Source organism: Limulus polyphemus, unplaced genomic scaffold (assembly GCF_000517525.1).
Source record: "Limulus polyphemus unplaced genomic scaffold, Limulus_polyphemus-2.1.2 Scaffold4737, whole genome shotgun sequence".
Lineage (NCBI taxonomy): Eukaryota > Metazoa > Arthropoda > Merostomata > Xiphosura > Limulidae > Limulus > Limulus polyphemus.
Genome location: NW_013670347.1, coordinates 17,711 through 28,910, shown reverse-complemented (window position 1 = coordinate 28,910; position 11,200 = coordinate 17,711). Strand labels below are relative to the sequence as shown.

Genomic DNA, 11,200 nt, shown 5'->3' with positions numbered 1-11,200 from the left:
TAGGACTGAGCCATTGTTTTTGGCATTTAATATTAGCATAGAGAATCCATTTCTCATCACCGGCGACAATTCTGTCCAAAAATGGTTCACATGCATTACACGCTAGAAGAAACGAAGCAACGTTTACACGTTGGAAATGATGATCATCGGAGAGTTCGTAATGCTAAAATATGGGGTTTGATTCCCCGACAGTGGACACAGCAAATAGCCCAATGTGGCTTTGCTCTAACAAAAAAATTCAATTTAAGTTTCTGATATTTTTAAAGTGCTTTATTCAGAATGATTGATTATTGTTGATCAGGTGTTCAAACATTTCATGAAATCTACAAAAAAATGTCATAATGTAAAAAATTCAATGAACTTTTCCATTTCATATTTTATTTTATGAAAAGCTCAAGATATTTACATGTCTACTGCTATTTGTGATGTCTCATAATTTTTCTTCCATAATAAGTCACTTTTTGTAAATGAAAAACTTAAGAGATATGTGTTATCTACAATTAATCACCTGATAGAGGTAGTACATGCCAACTTTTTATATGAAATACTAATTAGGAGACATTTGTTACAGCACTACTACTAAAGGTGAAGAGTTGCCTACTCCAAGGCCAAAAGGTCATACAAAATCTACATCTGTATCATATACTTGCCCTGTTGATACGTCAGTAAGAGATCCACTTCAAACTAGGTAGGTTATGTTACCATTATTTATTAAAATGACTGTCAGAGAGTTTTTGTTCATCTTTTGGTTTGTTTTGTATCATATAAAAAAATTTCTTGACATTTCAAGTTCCAATGGCTTGTACACATTGATATGTTGGAAAATTTTACTTTGTCTGTAAGCCATATATTAGCTCAGACCCAATTTGAATTGTGTGTGTATCATAGTTTTAGAAGCAGAAAGAGTATAATCTATTATCAAAATTTCATCAATTCCAGTTCATCATGATAGAATAAATTTGATTGGTAACTTTAAAGTATTAGAAATTGTTGCCCCCTTAGTATGCCTATTATAAATCGGGAACTACCTCATTGGTGGTATTTTTACATTTCTTTTGTTATATAAAATACTTTCTAAATGTTAGATGTTTAATACATTGTTCATTCTGATTACAAGCCAAAATGTGTTGTTTGACTTATATTAATTCAGTGTTATTATTTCAGAAATAAACACTGAATTTAACAAATATAATATCTCACCTATTATATATTTTAAGTTTTATTTTACAGAACTTAATATAGGGCTCCCATTCAAAGGTGTTCTTGTTAAAAAATGTAGACTTTATTATGAAGTAATCTTAACAATGTGTAGATATAACTTAATGAATTTTAATGTTATGCCATAATGAAATGTGCTTGTGTAGATTTTCTTTAATTTGCCTTCTAAGGCACTTGCTACCATTTTTCAAGCAGACTTGAACTTCTTAGGTTAATGAGTGTTTAAGCAATAGTAATCATCTCTCTGAAATTTTGTGTGTAAGAGTGGCACAAAAAATCTTTTATGCTGACTAATTTACACTACATTTTTCTTGGTACTCTTTGATGCATTGGTAAAATGTTTTTTGCTCATCTTAATTTTTACTTCATATCAGATTCTTTGAATATTTACTTTAAAAATATGTTTTCTTATCATGGTATAAATAGTATTACATTTTATTTAAAACATCAAATACATATCTTCCAATATTGAATTTATTGTCATTAGATGAGCATTTTAATTTTGTAGTTCTTAGAATCTTAATATTATTTATAATTATTACTCTTGTAGTGGGGTAGGAGAAAAACCAGAAGCTGTTTTGCCAGTCTCTTCAGTTAACAGCTCATTTCCTAGAGGCACTACTATACGTAACACTTTTCACAGTGGACAAACACAAGAAAAGTGGTACAATACTGCTTACAATGGCCCAGGAACAGTGTCCGTCCAGACTCAGGATTCCTCTTACAACAGTCCTGGTGGGAGATCTCTCTTCAACAAAATTTCTTTAAAGTTTAACAAGAGGTAAGAACTGTGTTTGAGTGAACATTCTAGAAAAAGCTGGGAGATATTCCTTTTGAATGGTATGTTGAAGTACATTTAATGAAGATCACTTAACTTCCTTAGAGTATATGTAGTTTATCTTGTAGTTTATTATCAAGCTGTGAAATGTTTTAAAACCATTTCTTTATGGTTTTATACTAATGTTTCAAAAGTTTTTTCATTGAAAAAATGCAGAATAAATGGCATTGTTAAGCCCTATTAAGTAAATTCTATAGTGGTCCAGGTGGTTAGCACATATGGCCGTGTAAAATACTCCATTTTTTGAGTGATACATTATTTTTTATTTGACACTTATCAGTTTACGGATGTACTATCATGGATATGTTACATAATGAATTTGTGTGCCTACTGGTTGCACACTGTGAAAATGGCTATTTTTTCACATAGATGCATCACGTTTAAAAAGAAAGCACACCACAACTAGGAGAAGTATTGATAGATTGTGATTATGAATGTCTTGATAGCAATGCATCAATGGTAAATTTTAGAATTAATAACAGTCGCCAATAGTACCCTTAACTATTAATATTTTTGATAGTTTGCAAACTTGATTATTTCTCTATTCTGTTTGTTTTAGTTAAGCCATTTCTCAGTAATTTACCTTTATTTTAAATTGATTTTACAGTCTGTACTTGCATGTAAGCCTAAAATCTCGCATATCACATCTACCATTAGCAGTGTTGCTTGCACAATGGACCGAGCATGTACTGAAGAATTAATGATTACTATAATTCTGTTTGTTTGTTTGTTTGTTTTGAATTTTGCACAAAGGTACATGAGGGCTATCTGTGCTAGCCATCCTTAATTTAGCAGTGAAAGACTAGAGGGAAGGCAACTAGTCATCATCACTCATCTCCAATTCTTGGATTATTCTTTTATCAACGAATACTGGGATTAACCGTCACTTTATAAAGATCTCATGGCTGAAAGGTGGGACAGAGATTCGAACCCGTGACCCTCAGATTGCAAGTCAAGCACTCTAACCACCTGGCCATGCCAGGCCAGCTGTAATTCTTAATTTAATGTGTGTATCTTTACAAAAAGAGGCAATCTTTTAGTATATGTGAAAAGTATTGTTGCATCAGCGAGATCACGTGACTAGTATCACGCCACCTCCTTCTAGAAGTATCCTGTTCCTTCGTGAATTGTCGGGAGACTACTAGATTGGGAGTAGTCTGGTATATATAAGACGGTCACAACGTGATGGAACAATGAGTAATTGAACTGCAGTCAGTGAATGTATAATTGAACTGAGTATTGTCGAGCACGAGCACGTGAGACGTTCTTTGAGAATTACATTGTTTGTTATAGAGTGACTGTTGAAATTAAGTGTATCGGTAAAGTTGTATTCGGAAAGAATAAACCAGTTTTATTTAAGAAAGGACTTGTGTTGCTAAAGTTTCGTTGGAACGAATTTACGGAAAATTAATTAATGAACGAAAGTCTTATTTCTCTCCCTTATTGTGAAATTTAAAACAGACTGGTGAATCCTGGCTTTATTATGCTTTATAAAGGTGAATAAAGCATTGACCGAATCTGGTGCATACTACACACACACACACACACACACACACATATGTATGTGGAGAGAGAGAGAAAAAGTCAACAGGGTTGGGAAGTGAGCTAGAAATAACATTGCAAGTCAGTTAGAAAGGAACACTACATTATGTCTAGAATAAGGTAATATTAATATAGTTGTGTAAGCTGTAATTATTGGTATAACCCATGAAAATTTAGAGCAGCAAGAATTTGCCAGCGTTATAAAAAAAAAAACCTATCATGAAAAATTATATTTTGAAATTTCAAGAAATAAGCTAATTGTTACGACACACACAATTTGGTAACTTTCTTCATGTGGTGATACAGTCCTTGACACTACAATCAAAGGTTGGATAAAACAGTACCCATGGCTAGAGATTGTTACAAAAGCAGATGGACTCAAATCCATATTTTGTCACCAGTGTAAAGTTGGAAAGAAGAATGTGATGGGTACTACTGGCTTTCTTAATATTGAGATTTCTACAATTAAAAATCACAATGACATCAGTGACTGCTTAGATGCAGTAAGAATGAGTGTGAAAAGAAAAATTGAAAAATGTGGAGTACATCAGTAGTGATGATGAAGGTTATACATTCGAGTGTAAAGTGAGTGAGTTTGATAAATTAGTATTTTGAACAATTTATTTTTGTACAGTTTGAATGGTGTAAAAACTGAAATGAAAAATTTGAATTGACCTCAGTTAATTTAATCAAAAGATCATATTAAACTGTTTACACAATGACATTGTGAAATGTCTCTGAAGATGCAACTTTAACAGTGCCATGATAGGTCTGTTGTGTAATCTAGGACTTCACTGTGTAAATATGTGTATGAAGGCAATGTTGAGACATCCTGCCTAGGGAGTGTAAAGCTTGATGATGGCAAAGCCCATACAGTTATCAAACACTTAAAGGATATTTTTGGTAAATTATGGGAGTAGACAGGAAAAAGGGAAAACTTGTGTAAAGATGGAGCTGATACTATGGTAGGTAGGTCATGGAGCTGGTGTAGGTGTGCAAATAAAATAAGTTCTCCTCATTTGTCATACAGACACTTCACAGCCCACAGACTTGCACTGGGGTGTGTTGGTGCCATGAAAAACCTTAAACTACTTGAAACCTTCAAATCAACAGTTTATATTATTTCTTCAGCAGTTCTGCATTACGAACTAGAAAAGTGCATAACATTCAGGGCATTTTCAAAGAACCACACACTGTGAAATGATTGAGCAGGAGAAGTGTAGTTGATGCTGTGTATCCTAGTTATCTTTGTGATGTAGCAACACTTTCTGAACTAGGTACACCAAATGCAACAGTAAAATCATTACACACATACTTACATTATACATTACACAACAGCACTAAAACTGCTTTAGTTACAAGCCTCATGTTAGATGTCTGTAATAAAATTCAGGTGTTGTGGATTTCAGCAGGAAAATCTAGTATTCAGTCAAGTGAAACCACTAGTTGAGTCTACTTTAGCTTGATTGGATAAACTAAAAAAAGGTGGTGAAAAATTACAGGGAAATGGTGAGCACTTTAGAACAGAATAGTAGGTGTATGAAAGGTGTAAAACTTTCTGTTTCTGAAGGGACTCCAGAAGTAAACCAACTGTTAAGTAAATACATAGACTTTATCAGAACATCATCAATAGGCATACACAACAAGATGAAAACACCATCCATAATCTGGAATTCATACCTGAGCCTTTTGTTTTTGATCTACACATCTAGCACATGTGGCTATTACTGATCTTGCAGATTTTTATAGAACCAATAAATTTACCAAAATATCATATGGTACTGGGAAAAACACTGAAACTGAAATGATCCCCTTGCTTAACAAAAATGATATGGTACAAAATGAATGGCCTAGATTCAAAGGCATATTGAAAGACATATAAAAAATAAAAAACTGAACATTTATGTAAAGGGGTTATTAAACTGCATAGTGATCAATTTGCTAATGTGTAAAAAATTATATCAAATAGCTTTATGCTTTTGTGTAAAAGCATTGATTGTGAAGAAGCTTTTTCTGTAAAAAAAACAACAGAATGAAGACAAAATTCAGATGCATGTGAAAGCTGAAAAGATACTGTTTAATGAGAATTGTAATGTTAGGCCCAGAAATTTCATTGTATGATCCCAGCACTGCAATTAAAATGTGGGACAGTGATAAGAACAGAAGAAGGGTGAGGCTTTCACAAACATACAAACAGATAATTAAGAAAATATTTAAAAAAATTATAATTTGTGTGTATGTGTTTTTGTAGTACTTTCTTGAGGCAAAATACACAATATAATATTGACATATTCAAACTCTTATGAACAATTTGACCACTATATAAACCAGCATACAGATACTTGTCCATGATACTAAATTACTGATCACCTCTGGCAGATACTGATAGAGGCAAAATTTGATCAGTACTGTGCTGATCATTGCAAAAATTATCTGGAGCACTGGTCTATCAGTGTTCATACTATTTTATATGCAGGACTGGTGCACACCTAGATGCAAAATATAAAACTGTAAGTAAAATATGTAATTCAAATTCTATTTCCACAATTTTTTTACTCAAAAGTATTTTATCATTTATATGTTAGTATTATATAGCATTTATATAGTATATTTTGCAAAGAAACATTTTTAAAATGTTCCAGTTATCATTTCCACATAGTTCTGAATATGTATTTTTTTCTGCTCATTCAAAATATAGATTTATATTTGCTAAGAAACTATAACTATATAATATAATAATTCATTTTTTGTGTTTCAACTCATTTAACTTCTTTTTCTATGGTTTTATTACTCCAGCACTTTGATGTCACAGCATCTAGTCTGAAGAACAACTAATGACACTTACCTCATAAAATAACTAGATTAGACAAGATTATAAGTGTGTCCTAGGTTCATATCTGCAGTATATTGTAAAATGTGTTCTGCACTTTCAATTGTGGTTGTATTATGTAAATGATGGTCAATCTCACTGTTTGTTTAGGAGGAGTTGTGTAGGTTTAGAGTGTTGTTGACTAATTTTATTCTTTCAGGTTAGCAGTTCTATGTTGAACCCTTTGCACTCAGACTTGACCATTTATCCAATGTGCCATGTAATTAGCCTTCAGGTTACTAATGCCAAATACCTAAAAATACTGACAGATACTAAAGTGCTACTTAAGACAAAAGAAACTGTGTTATCTTGGATTGGAATATATAAGTTGTTTTGTGTAGAAGTTCTTAAATGTTATCATTAGTCAGGCATGAAAAAGGGCTTCTGAAACAATATGCTTACTTTTTTCCACACAGTAGTTTTTCTTTGCACATCTGCCTTTGAGATTTTATGCATACCACTAGCCTTGAGCTATCTCACACCATGAACTATGTTAGTGTATAATGTAATCATCATGTGACAATACCTCTCCACCAGTAGGAAGGCAACACATTTTCCATGCATCGTAGATCCTCATAAGTACTTGCACTTGAAATGAACTTCATTCTTATCATTAGGACTATCTTTAACAGATGTGTTTCTTTAAGTTTAAACCACACTGCCTTTTAGTTTGTTTTAACTTTGAGTTCAAGCAACATCTCCACTAAAAAACAAAAGTTGATCTGTAGAATTGCTACAATAATCACAAATTCTCAAATAATGGGGACTACTACCTCCTTTTGGAGTTCTGAAGATGTTCTAACTTTACCCCCTACTTTGTTTGTGACCACAGAAGGCTCTTTGACTGTAGATGTTCCCACCATAGTCTATCATTTCATAGGTTCTTGGATGCCTTTTTTGCCTCTTTACCTGTTGAGGACAATGTTCCTCCTCCAAATCTCTTTGTGGATTTGACTACTCAGTTTGTTCCTTACTTTCCCTTTCTCCTGTTTTTTATTTTTCCAATTCATTACTACATGACTCTAATGCTGAGGATTAATTAGTTTCTTCCTTCTTCAAGCATATGAGTCCATGTTGATGTGCTCATGGATCAGCTTTATTCCCACTTTTAAATGTCTCATTCTCCTTGACCCCAGGATTTCTTTGCCATGGCTTAGAGCCATTCCCCTTTTCTATTCTTGGACTCCCAGTCCATGTAGTACCTTCTACCCGCTTGGGGGACTGGCCTCCAGTAACATGCTTTAATGCTCAATTTTCTCATCTTTGTATTTTTCTTACTCATATCCTTCATTACATGTCCCCTCTTCATCTATTTGAAGCCCTGCAATGTGATCAAAATAGTCTTTCTGGGGATCTACAGTCAGTACTTTCAATACCTAAGCAAGGGTATCACCTTCTGCCTTGTCCCTGCTTACTTGGAACCTCTGTTGTTGAAACCTTCTGGGACATTATGCTCTTCTCTTTACCATTCATCTTCCCTATTCTTATCTCCATGACCTCTGTCTGGCTCCTATTGAGTTGGCTGTCACAGGTCCCACTGGTGACTCCCTCTCTTTGTACCTTTAGGAGCCCTCTATTTTGGACTGACTGGTAGGTCATTCATGTTCTTAAATATGCCCTTTCTCTTCACTTCCTATCTCATCCTCTGTTCTCTTTTCCTGCTTTCCACCTCCTCCTGATCCTCAGCGTCTTTATCCTCTTGAGGCCACACTATAGGATCTTTTGGACATGAGAGTCATTGAGAGGGTTGTTTGCCTCTCTCTGGGGTTTCATTCTCATCTTTTTTGTTGTTTTCCCCAAGAAAAGTAGGAACTTGGTATTCCATCATAGACCTTTCTTCTCTCAACCTATATATGGTAGTTCCTCAGTTCCAGATGAAGAGGTTTTTTTTCCTCTTTGTTGGTCCTTTTCTCCCATACCATGGATTTCCATGGTTGACATCTCAAGTGCCCTTTTCCATATTCCAATTACCTTGTCCTCATGTCATGTCTTTTGTTTCATTTGGTGAGATCAAGTCTACCATTTTTGAGCTCTCCCCTGCAGCATCACTTTGGCTTCTTATGTATTAAGCAGAGTCATTGGAGTGTTTGCTTGCCATATCCACAGTATTGGACTTCTTTTCCATTATTTCATGGTAGATTGGTTCCTTTTCACCTCCTTCTCAGCCGTGTCACTTCTCCTCCAAGAGGCAGTTCATCTGGGTTTGCTGGTCAAATATTCCATGTTGTCCTTTATTCATATTCAGTGCTTGGTTCACCTAGGAAACTTTTTCAATTCTTTACTATATCATGCTCAGTCTTCCACTATTTGTTTGCAGGAAATGGAGCATCTAGTTACCTTGACTTAATTCTCCTATACTTCCTGCTTGAGAGGTTCTATCTTATTTGGAGACCCTCATGCCTCTAAAATTTCTTGTCCCTTGAGGCCAAGTTCACGTGAGGTTTCTTCAATTGGCTTTGATTGACAAATGGAAAATCTCTAGCAATTCTCTGTTCATGTAATGCTGTTGTATTTTCTTCTTCAGGATCTATTTCGGTGGTTGGATTGTGCCAATTCCACTGCTGCCCTCTCATTCAGATTTTCATCTCTTCATCAATGTATCTCTTATGGGTTTGGGCACATTTGGATGACCTCATGGTCTTGGAGGTTTTTTATGTCCCAGCAGCTTTGGACTTGGTGGTGGGTCACTCCATCCTCAGGTATTTCATTGGATTTTTTTCCAGTTGGGCACACCAAGAAATGATGCCTTTGCCATTCCTTTCAGCACCAAACTATCCCATCTTCTAGTCCCCAGTATCTCACCCAGTAGCTCTGGCTGTTGTTCCCCACAGCCAGAACTGGTCTCATCTCTTTCTAAATATGTACCCTCTTTGTCTTCTCCTACATGTTTTGACATCAATTTGCAAGACTCCTTGTAGGGTCCTATTGGTAGCATCTTTTTGGCTGGCTCATCTTTGTTTCCTCTTCTTCACTGACTGGCATCCAGAGTATCTTTTCCTTTACTTCCATCTTGGTTGGTATTGCTCCAACCACCTGTGTCTGTCTTTGTCTCTATTTGTGGGAATTATGCGGTTCTTTGCTCACCAGTCAGGTCCACTTGCTCTTTATATCATCTCTCTCTCTTAAAACCCATTTCCTTGTCCTTTTTGCTAGTGGTCATTACAGATCTGATTTTTATATATTGGATATTTCCCATACTTTGTTTCAGAAATCTTCCTTGATTTTATTCTCTGACTGCTTGTTCCTTCCTATAACTTGAGTGGCTCAAAAGGAAGAAAGTACTTTTTCCCCCATATCTCTTCTGTTAATTTTAGCTCTTTATGATCATACTGACTCTGATCAATCTTTATGTTCAGTTTGGGTAGTCAGGTGTTACTTAGTATGCAAGTCTCTATTTCAGGGTTCCTGCAATTAGTTTCCTTGTCATGTGATTCCACTTTTCCAAGGATATCTCTTTCTTTACATTAACTGAATGGATTTGTCAGCTCATCTGAATCGTGTATTCCTCCCTGAATAGTTTCTCGTAGGCTGTATGATGTCTCATCACATCAAATCTACTTCTTTATTCTCTTTTATGGCCTCACATTTTTAATGACCCTTGGACAAGATTCTCCAGGCTGGAATGTAGACTGGTGGTTTTGTATCCCTTAGGATATTGCCTCTCTCCAGCCACCTCTCTACTCACTGTCATTAATGGGTAAATGCCTCTTTTATTGCCTTACCTATTTAGAATATACTCCTAAAACTTATCTGATGGCCAGTGTTGCTTCACATGATATACTGAGTTACCTAAATCTGCATCAAGTCAGGGGTAACAGAAAGTATTAACCCACTGCCCTGGGTCCTGAAGTCCCCACTGTTGAGATAGGGTTTTTTGCAAGACCACTATGGTAATCCATTGCACTTTTTCCAGTAAAAGACCTTTCTAGTGGTTAGGTCCAATCGGGTGCAGACATCTCTCCGGTGTCTTCCCAATGTGAATTCCTCCACCTCTGGTTGTTGAGCAGAGCATGGGAGACCCTTGCCACTGGGGTGGTCATCTTGGAGAGTTCCTCACCAGTTATGTGAACCCTCCAGAGAGAGTCTGAGGGGGCAGCACAATGTGGTGGAAAGTATGACACTTAATCCTACTTTTTTTAGATTAATGGCAGTAATTCACTAAATAATTTTTATTTGATTAAATAATGCACCAAAGAAAATAGACTAATAACATACAAAAAGTAGATAATTTCCCCTAACTCTCAAAATTTTTCTGCTTTTTAACTGTGCGACAAGAGCAGTTACAAATTCATCCAAGCTAGTCGTTATCTTTCCTAACAGTGAAATTGACAATTCTTTGTTCAGAAAACAACATGATATTAATTTCTTGATGACCTAATATATCGTGTTTTGGGACACTTTCATTAACACCCCCAAAAAACGTACATCATGTATAATAATTAAAGGAACCCCCTAAATGTCACGTTAGTGTAGCCTATATAATGTGTAAAGTTTATTATACTCTAATCCCTTATTGTGATGGCACACGATGAGACACACATTTGGCATGTAATGGTGTTTGAATACAAGAAGGGAAACAATGCCTCTGTAGCAACAGAGAATATCAAAGAAGTTTATGGATATGTTTGAACGTTCGTAAGTGTCAACGATGGATCAGCAAATTTCATTCAGGTGACTTTAGTCTTAAAAACTGTGATGGCAGAGGCCAACATGTTGGAATTGATATTGATGCT

The 11,200-nt window shown here is 35.3% G+C and overlaps 1 protein-coding gene across 4 annotated transcripts in view; it reads left to right on the top strand.

The window, feature by feature from the left end:
- LOC106471618 (MAP/microtubule affinity-regulating kinase 3-like) overlaps positions 1 to 11,200 on the top strand; it is a 64,037-nt gene that overhangs the window by 48,515 nt on the left and 4,322 nt on the right. For all 4 annotated transcript variants that reach the window (XM_022400230.1, XM_022400231.1, XM_022400227.1 and 1 more), the window contains 2 exons: positions 572 to 688; positions 1,769 to 1,999. In XM_022400230.1, coding sequence (XP_022255938.1) covers positions 572 to 688; positions 1,769 to 1,999 — 348 coding nt within the window. The remainder of the gene's footprint in view (positions 1 to 571; positions 689 to 1,768; positions 2,000 to 11,200) is intronic.